The sequence below is a fragment of the Microcaecilia unicolor genome, chromosome 10, assembly GCF_901765095.1.
Source record: "Microcaecilia unicolor chromosome 10, aMicUni1.1, whole genome shotgun sequence".
NCBI classification, from domain to species: domain Eukaryota; kingdom Metazoa; phylum Chordata; class Amphibia; order Gymnophiona; family Siphonopidae; genus Microcaecilia; species Microcaecilia unicolor.
The window spans coordinates 196,353,425-196,373,669 of NC_044040.1; the positions used below are offsets into that span (position 1 = coordinate 196,353,425).

Genomic DNA, 20,245 nt, shown 5'->3' on the forward strand with positions numbered 1-20,245 from the left:
GAGTCATTCACAACTCATCTATTAGAGAATCCTGGGTGTGTTGCGAAAGGTAAGAATAGTAGCAGGCTGAGTCAGCCAAACTGGTAAGCTCTAGAATAGCTGACTCCAAGGCTGGTGCAAGGATATTAGATGCCCTAGGTGAATCTTTTAGCCTTGTGCTCCCTTTCAAGCTTCTAGCTCCTCCTCTCTTAAATTCACCTATAATCTCTGCTTGAAGAATATTCTGGACATTTAACCCCTCTTTGCTGCCTTCTAATTACAGCTTAGTGTGTGCTAAGATTTACTAAAAGGGCCCCTTTATTGCCTTTAGATTATAATTACTTCATGTCTCCCTCCCCCATAATAATGTTTTGTCCCTCTTTATTGTGAACTTTAATTTGGGCTGTTAAGAATCATATGTTTGCTGTATTTGTTTCTTTCTTAAGATTTATCATATGTTAATAGCCTGAATTCACCTGTTCAGTGATTCATTTGATCATACCACACCAATGCTACGAAAATGCAAAACTGGACATCGTAATTTTAACATTAGACTTAACTTTTATAAACATACATGCATAAGCATGGCAATATCCCAAAATAATTTACCTGGGTAAATTGGCATTTGAAAACTGCACACCATTGTGCAGAAGGTATTGTGGGGGGGGGGGGGGGGGGGGGGGCTGATGGTTCTTTTAAAGTTTGTATACAGAGTGGAGTGGACCTATTGTTTTGCTTTGCTGCCAGGCCGGGCCCCTTTCCCAACAATTCCCAAACCGCCAAACGTGTCTGTTACACATGAACTTTATTCTACCACAACATCACTTTGTATTTGTTCATACCGGAATTGGCGAACGCCTTTATGGTTCATACCGGAATTGGCGAATGCCTTTACGGTACTATGTAAGCCACATTGAGCCTGCAAATAGGTGGGAAAATGTGGGATACAAATCTAACAAATAATAATAATTACTATTTTGCCTGGCCCCCCCTTTCCCAAGCGGCTGCACTATCTTGCCTAACGGTTTAAGCCTACCCTAGCTGACTCATGGCTCAGGTGACACATTTGTCCTGTGTATTCAGCCTAAGTCAAACAAGAACCACGGCACTTTTTTTTTTTTTTTACACCTACAGCAACTGATTGAGCAACATACGATTGAACTACAACTCCCAGAATCCCCAATGGGTTGCGTTTACGGAAACAGTAGGCTCACCCTGCTATCGCCAACCCCCGTGGCACGTAAACACCTAGGAATGTTGTTGTAGACAGTAACAACTACGGCATGAGAGGAGGGGTATTGGCACTTTCAATCAGACAAATAGTCTTTATTCTACAACCAACTTCAGTAGAACAAGAAATAAGTAATATTGGCAAAGCTGTCAATTGTAGGCGTGTACTGAATATTTACCACCGAACCAGGTTGTGCCGCACTCCCCCCTTCTGTTTTGGACTCGATGGTAGGGTCGGCGGGCGCGCGAGTGGCAGTGAGGAGAGAGGCGGAGCGGAAGTGGGAAGAAGGAGACGGTTGCATCCGGTTGTAGTTGCTGTTGGAAGTAGTTGGAGCTGTCTGGTGTCGAACGGGGGTTTCTTGGTTCGTGTAGCCTTCGCTGAGAGCAGTTGGTGCTTTTATTTTTGGAGGGTCGCTGCTGTCCCGCCGGCCTGGATTGGGGATGATGCCGACGCAGCGGGACCTCACCATGTCCCAGTCGGGGGATGGTGGTCACCAGGTCCGAGTAAAGGCCTATTACAAAGGGTGAGTGAGTGAGCTGGTCCTGGAGAGGGAGACGGGATGAAAGTGTTTCTGTACGGGGACCCTCGGGCAATGGCTGGTAGTGATCCCCGTTGTCTCTTTTCTTCGGTCTTATACCTGCTCTCCGGTATGCGTTCTCTTGTTCCTCCTGCTCTTCCCAGCTGGGCTTTTTTTTTGAGGGGGTACTTGGGGGTACTGAGTACCGGCACCGTTTCCATTGCCTGCTAAAATTGACCCATGGACCCCCCAAGCTTTAATGATAGAGCTCAGGTTTAACACACCAATTCTGTCTTTGTCATAGATTCTGTGACTGGTTGTAGGGGGCCTGGCTATTATAGGGTGGTTATTATTATTATTATTTATTGCATTTGTATCCCACATTTTCCCACCTCTTTGCAGGCTCAATGTGGCTTACAATACATCATGAATGGTAGAAATATATAAGAGAATATACATTTAGTATTACATAAGGATGTTGGGTTACATGATGATAATGAAACATGATAGTAGTGTAACAAGCAAATGTTATAAGACAATTCTGGATTTATGTGTAGGAGTTCACATTTGTTGATCTTTATGGGATGCCTCGTTGAAGAGATGGGTCTTCAGTAGTTCCCTCGGTGATCATCACACTCCTGAAGGGTGGCCTAGCATTTGACCTTTTTTGCTAGAAAAAACACACTGCAGCTTAGACTGCCGCACACTTCTAGAAGTCAGGTTTCGGAAGCATGTTCCGATCGCCTGAGACTGGGAAAGCGATGTACGGGGGGAGAAGACGGAATTGGGTGAACCAGAGCTGACGAGAGGGTTCACTGTTACACCACTTTCTTTTCAATCCTGGAGGTTGGTTTGGCTTTAGCCTGTTCCTCAGGCATCTGCATTTTAGACTGAAGAAAGTTTCTCGAGGTCGTACAGGTTCAGCTTCCCCCGCGTCTGAACCCCCTCTCACCAGTCAATGTTTCGGCCTGGTAGTTCTTTTAATTGCCAGTACATAATGGTTTCCCTCACTTTCTTATGGAAAAATAAATCTTAATGAAGGCTACTGAAATTCGAGTATTTGCTGATGAAGAAGATACATGTTTTGCGGAAAATATTCCGAAATTTTAGTCTCCCATTATTGGGATACGTATATAAAGAAGAAATCCAAATAGTAGGGGTGGACCAAAAAATCTTTGCAGCCAAATATAAAATGCAACAAGTGACAAGTACACAAGTGGTGCTGAATAAAGTTGTTGCATTTTATATTTGGCTGCGAAGATTTCTTGATCCACCCCTACTATTTGGATTTCTTCTTGGATTACAGGTAGGGTTTTTCACCTTTATCTTTGGGTTTGCATGGTAAAAGTCAATTATTGTGTGTTTGTGTATAAAATGGTTTTTATGAAATTGTAAAGACTACCTTTTACTATTAAATGGGACTCGACCACACTATTCAAAACTAATATTGTTAAATCCTCCAAGGGTGGTTTGGACAATAACGTGGCAATCTATTTTACACAGTTGTGGAGGAAAACAGCCTCTGTATCCCCTATGCAGAACTTATTTTATTCTGATTGTGTGTGGGGTAAGATCTTCATCGGCTTAAAAAACCTTCACAATTCCATTTTGAATCCACAAATTATTGTAATTTTAACTTATATAGCGTAATTTGTGAAACGGTAAACACTTATCTTTTAGTCCGATTGGGGTCCCGTTTCGCCGAATACGGCTTTCTCAAGGGTATAGACCTTGTGCTTGAACTGGTTTCTGTGATTCAGAAAAAGAAATGAAAAAATGAGCCACTTGAAAACAGCCTGCCTCCACGGCTTCTATCTCTGATATTATAGACGTGCACAGAATGTCTGCATATGACAAGATTTCATATTAAATAACCTAGTAGCTTCCTAAATGGACTTACGATTAGCCCAGTTAGGCTTCTTCTTAGTGTGCTCTGTGAAGTGTTAGAAAAATGGCGGCATTTGGTTTAGAAATGTTAAGTAGTAGTAGGTGGAGCCACAAAATACACAGCTTGATAATAAAATGCACTAATGTATATGCACAGATATTTACACCTGCTTGCAAGTAGATGTAATGCCTGTGCTTTCAATCTAGGTGTGATTGTTGCTGGATTTGTGCTAGTATTTTATAAACTTACAAAGGTATATATCTTGTTTTTATAAAATAGCGCCAAAATAGCTACTTTCCTGTGTTTATTGAAATAATTTACTATCCTGCCCATTACAGAAGTGTCTCTTGGTTAAGTGTTTTTTCTATGTGGGTAAACCAAGTCTTCCCGCATAAGTTGGCCATATATGCCTAAGTGGATTTTTAGTCACCTAAATTGAGTGTGTACTTCTATAATAAGTACAGACTTGTTTTGCAGAAAAAAGTCATTTGGATGTACATTTTCAAAAAGGGTGCAGATGGTTATTATGGCAGTAAAATGCCTGTCTTTACATTCCTGTTTTTGTTTTCTTTAAATGTATGCATCTATAATTATCTATATAAAGGGTCAGGCTTGTGTTTGAAAATTACCTTGTTCTGTGCAAGTTTTGTAGTACATACATAGTTTTTGCATTTAAGTGCCCAACTGAAAATGCATTCCTTGGTTTCTGTAGGTAATCAATAGAAATAGAGTAAAATTAAACATAGAAAAGAAAATAAGATGATACCTTTTTTTATTGGACTAACAATATATTTTTGATTAGTTTTCGAAGTTAGTCCTTTGTCAAATCAGAAATAAGCAAATTTTGATAAGTAACAGCATATATAAGTGAAACATCAAAGTATTTCAGTGACAGTCTGAAGGGATGAGGGAGGGGTGGGCTAGATGAGAAACAGAGAGGGCTGAGAGGATGAGGGACAGGGAGATATGCATGGTGATCAGAGGGTGACAAAGCTGCTTTTCTTCAGATTTCTACCTCCAACCACTGATACAGCTCTCAGAATTAGAGACTCTGTGCCCTGAGGCAACACTTCTGAACATCTGACTGTGAGTAAATTATCTATATGTATTCAATAAAGGAAACTTCGGAAACTAAAGAGACTTCAGGTGTGTGCTGGTGTGCCAAAGTTATACTTCACTGTCACCCTCTGATCACCATGCATATCTCCCTGTCCCTCCCTGTGCGCTTTCTTAGCAGCAGCACACTGGGCAGATGTCTTTAACGTCTTATCAACGATTACTCCCAGATCCGTTTCTAGGTCCGTAACTCCTAACGCAGAACCTTGCATGACATAGCTGTAATTCGGGTTCCTCTTACCCACATGCATCATTTTGCACTTGTGAACATTGAACTTCATCTGCCACTTGCACGCCCAATCCCCCAGTCTCGCGAGGTCCTCCTGTAATCTTTCACACTCCTCCTGCGACTTGACGACCCTGAATAATTTTGTGTCATCTGCGAATTTAATTACCTCACTAGTTACTCCCATCTCTAGGTCATTTATAAATATGTTAAAAAGCAGTATCTTGTCCAAATCTTAAGTAAACATACTTAGAATAGTTCACTGAAGAGTTAAAGCAATTCCTTCAATTAAAATTATTGGATCATTAGTGTCTACAGTGCAGGATTTGTTATCTATTGGAATTTAAGAAAGTGAACCCTTTGCTCAGGGTCACACAGTGAATTGTGGTTGGAGGAGTCTGGGCTGCTAATCATTGTGTAAAGCTTGAGAACTACTAATATGGTACAACACCTCAGAAACAGTGCTGACTGCCTTTATGCAGATCATAAGAAGTGCTGCCTGTTTATTTAAAAAGTATACCTGCTATATCTGTATTTGACTACAAGAGATTTTTTTTATTTTATTTGAGCCTAGTAACAAAATTTATAAGTTTAAGTTAATAAAATGGTAGTTATTTTTGCCTGAGATTGTGTATTCTGACGTACACATGGTATCTGGAACTAGCGGGAGTTAACAAAATAAGTACCTGACAGTGACAAGGTTGCATATGTAAATCCCTTTCATTTTAATGAGAATTTCTATAGCTATAATAGTGGTTAGAATAATAGACTGAGAACCAGAAGACCTACACTTTAATGATTCTCCTCCAACTGACACTGATTGTGACTTTAGGCAAGTCATACCGTCCTTCACTACTTCACTAACTCTATGAGATCTTAGGGCTTGGTGTACCTGAATGTAGTTTCTTGTAAATCCCGGCTTAGAGTTCTATATGCTTGACAGTATACATAAAGAAAAATTAATTCTTTTGACAATGAAATCTTTAAAAAATTGTCAAGTTCTTTTGTGTAGCCTTAGCTTTCTTGAAGTGTAAATGTTTGATACACTTTGCTTTGGGAATAGGGGAAGGGGCAGCCTGTACTGGGTTTTCTGTTTCAAATGAGTAGAGCTGTGTTTATGCAAATTGTCACGAGAATCATATATGTTGGTCATTTATCTTTGTTGTGATATCTATAGCTTTATGTGTCAAGTTTCAACTGTTTTATGAACAAGGTCCCCAAAAGCATAAAAGTTGCTTCCTCCCCTCCCCCAATGCGCACTTACAGCCTAAAAGCTTTATTTTTGTTTTCTGTATGCAGAAGTGATGGGGGAATGAAGCCCTGAGAATGCTACACCACTTTGGGTGGATGAAATGGTTGAAACTTTGCAAAATGAAGTAGCAGCCCAACACCACTATGACCACTATGTGTGTGGTATGTGGAAGGAGTACAATGGGTCTTCAATGTATGCAAATGTAATCATTAGGGGTATCCTGAAGACCACACCAGTCAGGTGTGGCTCCAGAACAGAGTTCAGAACACTGCTGTAAGGAATAGTTGCTGGCTATATCTCCCTTGTGTCCATTAAGTTATGATCAGTCACTTCATGCCTCTTCTATATTCTCACTCAGACTATAAAACATTCAGATATAAAATAGTCTTGGGATCCAAAAACAGTCACATGAAAGCTGTGTACATTCAGGTACAGTTTGTATCTTTCTGTTTCTGGAGGTCTCATATTTTGTTTGTACCTGAGGCAATAGAGGTTTAACCCCCCCCCCCCCCCATTTACTAAAGCTTAGCTCGCGTTATCTGCAGCATGGTCCATTTTATTCCTATGGGCCCTGCTGCAGATAACTTGACCTAAGCTTTAGTAAACAACCCCGTAAGTGACTTGCTAAGATCACAAGGAGCTGCAGTGGGGAATTCAACCTATGTTTTTCTAGTTCTCAGCCCACTTCTCTAACTATTAGATTACTCCTCCACTCCTATAAGAATGAAACAACCCTGCATTTTTTTTTTCTGAAGATGTTTACTCTGTCAACATTTTTTAAAAGAGATTTAATTTTCTAAACTGTAATGGTGGTATGGTTTATTTCTTTAGTTCTGTTAGAAGTCAGTGCTTCGCCAAGAAGTTGGAAGCAAGTTACAAAAAGAAAACAAAAATTAAAAAGCCACATGCCATTCAAACAATTAAATTACTTTAAAATCCAATTCTTATAAATGCAATCAAATATATCAGTCACTTCCCAAAGAGAACAACCCATCTTAGCCCAGCAGTTCCATTCTAACAAGTAAAATATGTGAATTGCAAATCTAATGAGCTACATATATGCTATATACTGCATCTCTGAGGCTGAAAAATCACCCATTCAAAGTGGTGTACAATAAAAATATTAACTGCAAGTACAGTATGTAATATATAAAATATAAATATATGAGGTTGGTGAACTCAAGCAGGAGTTTAATGTACGATTTCTGCAGCGGAGATGGAGGAGGGTATTTATTTATTGTGGGTGTTCTTTACTAACAGTAGTTGCTGTAGAGCTAATCAGTCTTCAAGTATAATGCATATTTGGCTCATTTGATGCAGAGCTGAGCCGGCAACGTTGGTGTATATGTTCGGAAAATGTTCTACTACTACTACTACTTGACATTTCTAAAGCGCTACTAGGGTTACGCAGTGCTGTACAATTTAACATAGAAGGACAGTCCCTGCTCAAAGAGCTTACAATCTAAAGGACACGTGAACAGTTAGTCTGATAGGGGCAGTCAAATTGGGGCAGTCTGGATTTCCTGAAAGGTAAGAGTTAGGTGCCGAATGCAGCATTGAAGAGGTGGGCTTTAAGCAAAGACTTGAAGATGGACAGGGAGGGGGCTTGGCGTAAGGGCTCGGGAAGGCTGTTCCAAGCATAGGGTGAGGCGAGGCAGAATGGGCGGAGCCTGGAGTTGGCGGTGGTGGAGAAGGGTAATGAGAGGAGGGATTTGTCCTGTGTTCTTTGATAAAATCTTTGAGTGCGGGTGCTGACTTAGTTGTCTATGATATTGAGTAGACGTCTGCCGCTTCGAGCCAATGTTCAGTTGTTCTCTAACTTTTTTTTCTTTGGGCCTATGTGTCTTAATCTTCTCTTGCACTTTCTGGCCAGAAAAAAAAGTCCTTATGGATCTTGCTGTGCTGAAGGCAGGCCACTGCCCCATCAGTGACTGCTTGGAGGAATGAGCTGTTTCATTTAATGAAAATGGAGAGATTGGATGTTGGACGGAGGTCTCCTAGGGCCTGGAAAACTTTTCAGCAATTTTGGTCCCTGATGTGGGATTGTTTGCCATATCGCTCTCGTAGTTATCTGTTGAACTTTTAACTTGAAGGACTACATTTTTTTTTGGGGGGGGGGGGGGGGGTTGTTCGGGCTTTTATGACTGGGGGTTCAGATCAAACAAAAGAACGGAAGAACTCAAAAGAACCAGACTCAAAAATATATGAAAAGCCAAATTTATTGCACAAGACCCTACACGGTCCGTGTTTCGGCCAAAAAGGCCTTCCTCAGGGGTCTATAAATTGGCTTATACAAATATTCATATATACATCCAAAGGTTCATTCGAATTCGGACAAATCCTGACCACGTTACTTTAGTCGGCAATAAATTTGGCTTTTCATATATTTTTGAGTCTGGTTCTTTTGAGTTCTTCCGTTCTTTTGCTTTTCTGTTGTTCTTTACGGGAGAATTGGACTCTCTTTGTTGTTTCTGGGGGTTCAGATCGCCATAAACAAATAACATGTGTGATCTCATACGTTTGTTTTGTATTCTTTGGGAAGGGGGTGGTTGGAGGGGTGATATCTGAAAATTACCATGTTGTATTGTCTTTTGGTGCATTTTGTTGTATTGCGTGGTTGTAATAAAGATGTTAAAAATAGAATGCAGAATAATGTAGACATTCTTGATGTATGTAAATGCTTGATTTACGAAGCCTTTTTTCTGTGTTCTTTGTCTGTGGTAGGTGTTCTTAAATTGGTGTCCATAGGTAGATTGAGAGGTCTGTGGTTAATAGAAAATTAAACATAGAATTAAAGGTACTCCCAAAGCACATTCTGTAATTAAATATGGTATGCCATTTATTCCCTTTAATTTTAGTTATACCTTCATTATTGATGAGATAGCTAGTGGAATGGAATCCCCCTTGTCTTAGTTTCTCTTTGCCACCATAGCATATTCTTAACCAATGCTCTCTCTTCCTACTTGGTTCACATCTCCTTTGTTTGTTTCGAGGTTTGCTGCTACTATGATATTTTTTTGCCTCCGAGGCAAGTTTCTCTTCGTATTCTCTTTTTGCCTTCTTTATCAATGTTCTGCATCTAATTTGTCGGTACTTATGTTGCTTCTTGTTTTCTTCATTCACTTCTCTTTTTTTTTTCCATATTCTGAAAGATGTTCTTTTGGCTATACTAGCCTCTTTCAATTCTCCCTTTACCCATGCTGGCTGTCATTTGCTCTTCTTGCCACCTTTATTAATACATGGAAGACATCTAGTCTGGGCATCCAAAATGGTATTTTTTAAACAACATCTATTCCTGAATTAAAGTCCCTAACCATTGCAGCTGAGCCTTTCAGCTTTTTTTTTTTTTTACCACTTTCCTCATTTTATTGTAGTTAACCTTTTGAAAATTAAATGCTGCTACAGTAGATTTCCTTAATGACTGCACTCCAGTTATTAAGTCAGATTTGATCATGCCATGATCACTGTTTCCCAACATCAACACAGTTACCTCTTATACTAAATCCTGCATTCCACTAAGGACTAGATCTAAAGTGGCTTCCTCTCTTGTCAGTTCACCAGTTGCTCCAGGAAGCAGTCATTTATTACATCTAGGAATTTTCCTCCCTAACACTCCCTGATGTGAAGTTTAACTAGTCAATTTTGGGGTAATTGAAATCGCTCATTGTTATACTGTTGCCAAATTTGCTAGCTTTTCTAATTTCTGTTAACAGATGTTCATCTGATCGTTCTGGCCCTATGTGTATATTCTTTCCCTTCTCGCATGGAATTTCTATGCATAAGGATTCCACATTGCTGTCTGTTTTATGCAGTCTTTTTATTTTGTTTGACTCCAGTTCCTGTCCCATTGAACCTCATATGCACTTGTGCCACTAATTGCTTCTTCTGTACTCCAGGAAATTGACTTTCATGAGATCAAGTTTTCACTCAACTCATAGAACTTCGCTCGGAGGTTGCCATATACCACTAAGGAAAATAGAGCAGCCTCTACTGGAAAAACTGGAGAATCCAGATTTAGTCCTGGGCCTGGCTTATTTCCCAGACTTTTTCTTGTTTAAATGACCTGAATCATTTGATTCACGGGTTCGGTTTGACGGTCATGGTTGCTGGGGAGAGCTGAAAGCATTTCTGGACAAGCAATCGCTCGTATTTTTCCAAAATGCTCGGGCTGTTTTTTTTTATATTTAGAGGTTGAATAAGTTGCATCTATAGCATATCTATGGGGCATACCACTTTCTAACCGCATGATTACATATGTCTTGCTTATGGGGTGCCCATGAATAATATTTTAAGATCTGTGTGGCCAATAGGTGCAAAACGTTTAACAATCCTTGATCTGTGGGAACAAAGCATAGTAAATTGTAATCTTAAGCTGCTTATGTGTAATGCCTCAGGGCCCTTTTAACTAAAGTGTGTTTAATTTTGACCAGTTACACAAGTTTATATGCAGTAACTGTAAAGCCTCTGTGTTTAATTGTAGGAGGCATGCTCAGCATCTTCCCATATAGTTGAAATACTGCACTTGCTGTTGGTTAACAGCATTGCAGGTCACATGAACACACTTAATGCCACCTGTTGAGGTGACATTAACTGCTATTGCATTACCAATTAGAATTAAATATGTTCCTACACATTGTATAAGGCACAGTCCGCCCCATTCTCTGCTCCATTCCATGTTTTAGTCAGTTTAAGGATAAGCCTGTTTTAAGTGTCAGTCTGTTTTGCTGTTCCTGAGTTAAAATGGGTCCTTAAAGAACTATTTGGTGCTGTGCAATTCATGTGCGACTTCAATGTTGCAGCAAGTGGATGAATTAAAGCATTAACCTGTAAGATTAATTGTACAGCTGGAGAAACATTTGTACCAATAGGAGTCTGTGTTACATGTAACATTGAGGAGAGACTTGCTGACCTGAACATGTATACCCTGGAGGAAAGGAGAAACAGGGGTGATATGATACAGACGTTCAAATATTTGAAAGGTATAAATCCGCAAACGAACCTTTTCCGGAGATGGGAAAGGTGGTAGAACTAGAGGACATGAAATGAGATTGAAGGGGGGCAGACTCAGGAAAAATGTCAGGAAGTATTTTTTCATGGAGAGAGTGGTGGATACTTGGAATGCCCACCCGCGGGAGGTGGGGGAGAAAATGGTAACGGAATTAAAAAATGCGTGGGATAAACATAAAGGAATCCTGTTCAGAAGGAATGGATCCTGAGAAGCTTAGCCAAGATGGGGTGGCAGAGCCAGTGCTGGGAGGTGGGGCTAGTGCTGGGCAGACTTCTACGGTCTGTGCCCTGAAAATGGCAGAAACAAATCAAGGTCAGGTATACACAAAAAGTAGCACATATGAGTTTATCTTGTTGGGCAGACTGGATGGACCGTTCTGGTCTTTTTCTGCCATCATCTACTATGTTACTATATATAAGTAACATTTTTCCCGTTTCACGATAACTTGGTTGAATAACAGTTTTACAATCTGTTGGCAGGCGATGAGAAATCCACAATGACCTGCCTCTCCACATGATATCAGTTTTCCCTATTTAAAACCAGCAAAAGAATGCAAGCCACAAACCAAAGCAGTACAGGGTGAGCTAGAAAATGCAAATCAGATTAAGTTTATTTTAATAATGCAGTATTTTTAAATGAGTTACAGTAAATCCCACAGTATAGCATCAAAAAAGCCTTCAGGTATGCAACTGAAGGCTTGAAACAATTGTTAGGTCACAATTATGGATATGGGATAGCTTCTGTCAGTCTAATATTTGTTGAATTATGGTGCGTTCTTTTCAGGCCCATATAAATATTTCCTATTCAAGTGGATATGATTGTGTGTGTGTCATGTGAAAATTTGAATTTATGTAATATTTGTATCTGGCTCATCTCTTGGAAGGCAAAAGTTAACCAAGTTTTATTTTAGATACATTTTGTTCTAAAATATTAAAAAGATCTATTAGTGAAGGTTCTGACCTTGCTGTTAACTTGTATCTTACATAGTAAGCAGTCGGTTACAAGTTTTAGCAGTCTGCCCCACATATTCCAAGCCTTGAATCCTTACCTTTAATGTGGTCTCAGTTAATCCCAAAAGAAGGCTTAACTCGGGGCTTTACACATGTTGAAATCTCCACCCAGCTGATGTAGTCTTTGCTCTCATTCTTTTTGCCACAGAAACTATTTCTAAGTAAGAGACAATGGAGGAATGATACACTGCTTTATAGGGTCTTAGTTCATGGCTTGGAGGGACCAAGAGGACAGTGATATGTTGGATCCTGCTGCTTCAGTGTAGTTGATTCTGCACATGGAGCTCCATTTGTGAGTTTAATGATCTATTTTTGTGAAAATTGGACAGGGGATATTGGTTGATCCTCCTCTTGGTACTATAGTCAATCAGTATTCTTATGTCAAAGTTTAACACCTATGTTTACTAAGGTTCATTATAGGCACGGTAGCGTTTTTAACGCGTGTAAATGGTTTAACTTTAAAGGCATGTTAGAAATGCTAACGCACCTTAGTAAACATACTTCTACTACTACTTAACATTTCTAGAGCGCTACTAGGGTTACGCAGCGCTGTACAGTTTAACAAAGAGAGACAGTCCCTGCTCAAAGAGCTTACAATCTAATAGACAAGTGAACGGTCGGTCCGATAGGGGCAGTCAAATTAGTCATACCCCTAAGACTGGGGTTTTTTTTCCTCCCCTTCACCATTCTGATTTGACTATCGTATCAATGCATGCATATTGTACCTTATGAATTCTAGAAGGAAGCTCTTTGGCGTGATCTAAATAATATGGCGATCATATTCTACACACTGACTTAGCAGTGAGGTTTATTACCGTCCATGGTAGCGCAAAACTAATCCATTTGGAGTCATTGCTTTTGAGTATTTTTTTTCCTTCATATTCTTCACTGTTCCATTCAGGCTTGGGTTTTCCTTGCATGGAGAGAGCCTTTACTTACCAGGATGGAGGGGAGGCTCTAACTGCTAATCAAGCAGTAATCTTGAACCCCCTCAAATTTGATTTCAAGTAGGTTGTTCGTAACAAGTTTCAAGTTTATTCAAATTTTCTATCCCACCCATAGGAAATTCCATCTAGGCGGTGTACAATCTAAAATTAAAAGAGGTAAATGATTTCCAAACAAGACCACATTAGGAAAAGGGGAGAACACCATTTTATGATAGTAAAGTAGGGGATGGGTAAAAATGAAGGGTGTTCTGCAGCGACCTTACCGGACTTCAGGATCAAGAGTGTATGAATTAATGGAATAGGCATTTTGGAAAAGAAATGTTTTGAGATCGGTTTTGAACGTGTCAAGGGATTGGGAATGTCTCAAATAATTTGGCAGGGAATGCCAAAGTTCTGGGGCCCATACCAAAAAAATAGCTTGCCTGGCGTGTTCATGATTGATTATTTATTAAGATTTGTTTACTGCTTTTTTGAAGGAATTCACTCAAGGCAGTATACAGTAAGAATAAATCAAACATGATGAATGTCTTTGTAAGAGGTCTAGATGGAGTGTAGTTACCTAAATATTGTGCTAGATGCAATGGCTCATCAGAAGTATGAATTTTGAATAACAATAATTTATATGTTACCAATAACAATAATTTTATATATAACACAATGAGTAATGGCAGCCAGTGAGCTTTTTTGAGATGGGGTGTGACATGTTCAAACTTTTAATTCCATTGATGAGTTTTATAACCATATTTTGAATAATTTTAGTCTTTGGCGATCTATTACCCTTGTGCCCATGTATAAGGTATTATAGCAATCCAATTGACTGATAACCAGAGAATGTATTAGTATGTTAAGAGCAGGAGGATAAATTAGTGATTGAATGAATCTAATTAGATGGAGTTTATAGAAACAGCACTGTATTACTTGGGAGAGCTGGGATTGAAACGTGGAATTGAAAGGTTAGTTGTGAATCCAATATGACACCTAGTATATGGTTGGTCTGTTTACATGGACTACATAATACGTATTTTCTAAGTATGAGGTGAACCAATCAAGTGCCAGGTCCGAGATTCCTATGTAGTATAATCTTTTGAGAAGAAGGGAATAGTCTATCAGGTCAAAAGCTGCAGAGAGGTCCAGCAAAATAAAAAGAACAGATTTAAATTTGTTTAAATGGGTGCGATTAAGAATAGTGATACCCACCAAAGCTGTTTCTAAAAAGGCAGCGGGAGACATAGGAGGTTCCCCTGTTTGCAGCCCATCACTATATAGTTCCTGAAAGAGACAGGTGCCAGACATTGGGTCTTCTGCGACCTGCCACATCAGGAAGCATTACAGCCAGAGCTCCTGATAGCCTTCTCTAGCAGAAGGGATCTTGGTGCTGTAGGAAAAAAAATCCAAGGAGAAGGGAATCGACCACCCATATCTCCCACCTTCTGTCATCCCTTGGCTTTTAACTTCGGTGAGGAAGTAGATGCGCAGGAGCTGTTTTTCATTGCTGTATCAGCATGTGTATCTGTCCGTCCTTTTGGAAATAGAGAAAACTGATTGGCTATCCCAGTCAGGTCAAACAGGCTAGTTGTGTCTCCGTCTACTGGCAGGAAGGATAATCCGTTTGGACTCACCTGTCCTGTCCCAAGGATAGGCAGTTATCAGGTAAGCTTAATCAAACCTTTTTATACAAACTAAAATAAATTTCTGCTTTAAGTTGATGATTAAATTTTACTGTATTTGAAACATCTGAGTTTCTGCTTGCTTTTGACTGACACATAAAACTATCCTTAATAGAGAAGCTTAATATTCTTAGCTGTCTTGATATTTGTGTCCACATAATTTTGTGCACAGACCAGATTGTGTGCCACTTGCAATCCATGGGATTTATCTCTCTTATTTCAAGCATTCCTTTTATATGAGGCACTATGACTTTCTATAATGTCTTGTAATGTAATATGAAAGCCAGCAGGTCTATTTTGAAATTGGTATTAGATTTTTAAGAGGTGAATCATTTAGATGGGGTAACTTGGCACTAATGACTTTTTTTCTGGGAGTGTATGTGGATTTCCTGTTCTCTATTTGTTTGAGTGCTTTTGTTTGCAAAGGTGAAAAGAAATCATTCTCAGTACTATAATTGTTTTTCTCAGTACTACAAGTTATGTTAATCTTATATTCTTGTAATCTGGTTTTCCTCCCCCTCTCTAGTGACATCATGATAACACATTTTGAACCTTCCATCTCATTCGAAGGACTATGCACTGAGGTTCGAGACATGTGTTCTTTTGACAATGAGCAGCTTTTTACCATGAAGTGGATTGATGAAGAAGGTACATATTCCTCCCTTCACATAGTTAGTTTTTCTTTTAGGAATGAAAAGCTCTGAGTTTTCCATTAGTCTTCCAAACCTACGCTTGTCATAAATAAAGGTAAAAATATATTAATACAACAATCCAGTTAGCATATTGCCTATATCTTATACCTTTTTAAATTTAGGTCAGCATATAATTAAACTGCAGTCTTCGTTGCAATTCATGAAGACCTGTAGATTTTTAATCATTTAAGTTGAATTCATCTATTTAAAAATTTGAAATTTCAGGTTTCATCAATTATGTTTAGGGGAATTTAGATGGCTAGAGTAAATTATGTCACAAAAAACGTTCTTCCTTTAAAATATTTAATTTCTTTTATTACAATACATATATCACATAAAACCACTTATGCTGTGTAAGTTCCAGAACTTGCCCAGTCACACCCTTCACTTCACCACCCATTCACATAAACCTTGTGTGGGCACATTTCTATATATCCACAATCTGTGTACATGCTCCCCAATTGTTGTTTCCTCAATTTCAAATCTTCCACTTGTGTCTTAGATATTGTCCTTAAAGGTTCAAATTATAGTCCTTATAAATCATAAAAATCTTCTAAATCACATCAAGCAGGAGCACAAGTGGAAGATTTGAAATTGAGGAAACAACAATTGGGGAGCATGTGGATATATAGAAATGTGCCCACACAAGGTTTATGTGAATGGGTGGTGAAGTGAAGGGTGTGACTGGGCAAGTTCCGGAACTTACACAGAATAAGTGGTTTTATGTGATATATGTATTGTAATAAAAGAAATTAAATATTTTAAAGGAAGAACGTTTTTTGTGATATAGTTTTGGGATCTGTTCTTCTAGTTTAAATATTTATCCCCAGTAATATATATAGAGTAAATTATGCCCATACAGTGGATTAGTTGTTCATGAGCTGAAAATGGAACGAGATCGAATGAAATGGATACATTCATCTACCCGAGTATTTGTTTCTCTAATATTTTTTTTCTTTGTATTTGTTCCTTTGTCCTGTGTTTAAGTTGAACTTGGCTTTGCTGTAATTCTGATCTGCTTCGCAGACACAATATTTTTCAAAACTCAGTTGCCCTTGAGCATATCCTGCTCTTGAAGCTTTCGGGTATAGATTTTCCTTAACTTACCCTTCTTGGTTCAGCAGAATGACTTGTTAGAACTTGGAGTGAATAGGTGCTAGGTAACATTTTTCTCCATGGCAAGAGTTCAGTTGCAAAATTAAATCGCTATGATTTCCTTACTCTTCGTTTGCTTTGTTAAAACATCCCATGACCTTACGTTATTTAGGCACACCCAAGAAAACTTGCTTTAAGAAGACAGCTAGGGTCTGGAAGAGTTAAAAGCGTGATGCATGTTGACTTAACATATTAGACATCCTTTTCTTTATATACTGTGAAGGCTTTTGTGTCTGAATGTCTTGGCAAATAATTACTTTCTCAAATGTCTTACAATAACTAAATTCATTATCTGTGCTTATGATGTAAAGGTTCGAATTACAGTATTCTGTAAACAGGTCTAAGTTGTTTATGAGCACTAGAAATCAAACAAAATAAAACATGGAAAAGAAAATAAGATGATACCTTTTTTATTGGACATAACTTAATACATTTCTTGATTAGCTTTCGAAGGTTGCCCTTCTTCGTCAGATCGGAAATAAGCAAATGTGCTAGCTGACAGTGTATATAAGTGAAAACATTCAAGCATTACTATGACAGTCTGACAGGGTGGGAGGATGGGGGTGTAAGCATTTATATGTAAGCATTTATAGATGAATAACTCTTCTGGGCAAAGCTACCCAATGAGTAATTCCCAGGTTCCGTTTACAGGAGTCTGGCTAAACCAACTTCCTAGCTCTGTCCAGGGGTTATATATTATAAAGGAACCTGGCTGTTCTGGACCTACACCAGAACTTTTCTTCTGTTAGAGAGAACTGGAATAAAAGTAAAGTCACTGCTGTGAAATATATTAATCACTTGATGTCCCCATGCATACCTCCGACCCACCCCCATCCTCCCACCCTGTCAGGCTGTCATAGTAATGCTTGAATGTTTTCACTTATATACACTGTCAGCTAGCACATTTGCTTATTTCCGATCTGATGAAGAAGGGCAACCTTCGAAAGCTAATCAAGAAATGTATTAAGTTATGTCCAATAAAAAAGGTATCATCTTATTTTCTTTTCCATGTTTTATTTTGTTTGATTTCTATTGATAACCTTAAGAGTGGACTAACACGGCTACCACACTCCTCTACTTTATGAGCACTGAAATGACGGGCCATGCAAATGTTTTTTCTATTGAGTAAAAACTGACATGTCCTGCCTGATGTGTACATTGCATTTTACTGACGTCTCTGTGATGGTTCTTTGATTTACCTTGAAAATCTGATGCACCTCCTTTCTGTGGTTTAATGTTAGGAGACCCATGCACGGTTTCTTCCCAGATGGAACTAGAAGAAGCTTTTCGATTGTATGAATTAAACAAAGATTCAGAGCTTTTAATTCATGGTAGGTGATTTTTCTATTCCGTAATTATTCTTCCTTTTGAAATTTAATGTATATACTGCTGCACAGTGCACCTAAGTATAGATGCTATACCACTGGTTTCTCCATTTATGTGTTTGTAAACATACAGGCAATAATAGGTCTCATTAGTGTGATAAGACTGCGAGGTGATTGACTGATGTAGTTTTGTGATGCCATATTAGTGTTTTGAATTAGCCTTGGAAGAGGACTAATGGGACACAGCAAGTCTTTTAAGGTGAAAAATAATTCCCATTATGATGTAGAGGCACCTTTTCCAGTCTTGGTTTATCTGGATGTTCTTTTCTCAGTACTTGAGTCACTTGAATTTTTGCACATGTGCCTCACTGTGTACCTGAGGTATTTGCCTGACTTCCTTGTTCCTCTGATCATCCTTTAAGCTTCTGAGCAGTACCAGAGTATGCAATGTTGCACAGCAAGTGGGCCTGTGGTTGTGGTAAATAATAAGCTGAGACCTGTTAAATGCTGTAGCTGGTGCTGGGAGCTATAGTCATTGTGCAGTGGTGCCATCTACTGGCTGGATTTAGGGTTTGCAAGTGAAGGGTTCCAGAAGGAGCTGTTGCTCTGGTGCTTGATTGCTCTAAATTAAGCTGCAAGAGGATATGGCATAGAGGGCAAAACGTCGGGTAATTATGAATGAAAGCTGGGGCACCATATCCTAGCCCTGCTCCAATTCAGCTGGGAACCCAAAAGAGCATTAGGAAATGCCGCCAAGTCAACACAAATTAAGGAAGTTTTGGGAGTTGAATCTCCTGGGTTATTTCTTTTCTTTTTCTGTTTTTTTTTTTTTTAATTTGTATCACAAAACTAAGCAGGTAACAAGAAACATACATAAAAAATACTGTAACTTTGGTTCTGTAGGGCAGAGCAAATGGCTATTCAAGTAAATATGGGGTATTGGGCCCCTCCCCGGCCGGTTCTACGCAGTTTCTTTTTAAACTGTGCAATTTAACTCCTAGAAACAATTTTGATAAATGGAAATTAGAACAATACATTATTCTGTACTATTTAAGTGAGAATTTGATGTTTAATATAAAATTTCCTACTTTTATAAATTGAGAGTTACTAAGGGGCTCGTTTTCAAAGCACTTAAACTTACAAAGTTACATAGAAACCTACAGAACTTTATAAGTCTAAGGGGTATGTTTACTAAGGTGAGTTAGCGCTTTTAAAGCGCCTGTAAATTTAAGGCGTGTTAAATGCTAACTCACCTGTAAATTTAAGGCGTGTTAAATGCTAACGCGCCTATACCTTTCTGTGGGTGCATATGCCACTGGTAATGCTATCCAGCCGCTGCTGCTTCTCCTGTTGAGCAGCAGTGGCCGCTACAAAAAGAAAAAAAGCAATAAATGTTTTTAAACCTGAAACGTGGCACCGTAGACAGCCATCAGGCATTGGCTGTCAGCTCTGCAGCTGCTCCTCCTCTCGCCTCTCACATCGCTGCGCTCCTCCAGGGTCTTACTCCAGGGGTAGTGACGTGGAGGCGAGAGAAGGAGCGGCTGCAGAGCCAATGCCTGATGGTGGTCTACAGTGCCGCGTTTCAGGTTAAAAACATTTATGACTTTTTTCTTTTTGTAGCGGCTGCTGCTGCTGAACAGGAGAAGCAACAGCGGCCGGACAGCGTTACCAGTGGCAGCTGCGGGTGGCGAGGGGGGTTGATGTGCTTCAGGGGGGAGGGGGTGTTTGATGTGCCGGGGGGGGGGGGGCTTGGGTGATGTGCGGAGGGGGTGTTTGAGCGGCGCACTCACAACTGATTCCCAGGCAGGGGGAGGAGTAGGGAAACACGCGGAGCAAGTTGTTCCGCATGTTTCCCTACTCCTCCCCCTGCCTGGGAATCAACTGTGAGTGACGTCAGCCTGGCTACGGAGCCTAGCTCAGCAACTCCAGGAGCCATGGACACAGGCAGCTACTTTAGAACGTTGGAGGTGAGAATTATTATATAGGATAATACAAGCGTGAAGATGCTCTTCTGTCAATTCGGCTTCAGACCTTCTTATAGTATGGAGACAGTCCTAAGTACACTAATAGCAAACTTCAGAGCAGAACTGCGTAAGGATAGAAAAATTATAATTTTACAGTTCGGTATGTCCAGTGCTTTTGATACAGTTAATCATGACATCCTAGTTAACCTACTAGACCACTTTGGAATATGTGGCAATGTTTAAGGGATTTCGCGTCTCAATATATCAG

General features: G+C 39.5%; 1 protein-coding gene across 1 annotated transcript in view; it reads left to right on the forward strand.

The window, feature by feature from the left end:
- The first annotated feature begins 1,306 nt into the window (after positions 1 to 1,306).
- The window catches only part of PRKCI (protein kinase C iota), a 63,789-nt gene continuing 44,850 nt past the window's right edge, over positions 1,307 to 20,245 (forward strand). The window contains exons 1-3 of the mRNA XM_030216139.1: positions 1,307 to 1,733; positions 15,368 to 15,489; positions 17,930 to 18,019. Coding sequence (XP_030071999.1) covers positions 1,651 to 1,733; positions 15,368 to 15,489; positions 17,930 to 18,019 — 295 coding nt within the window. The 5' untranslated portion in view covers positions 1,307 to 1,650. The remainder of the gene's footprint in view (positions 1,734 to 15,367; positions 15,490 to 17,929; positions 18,020 to 20,245) is intronic.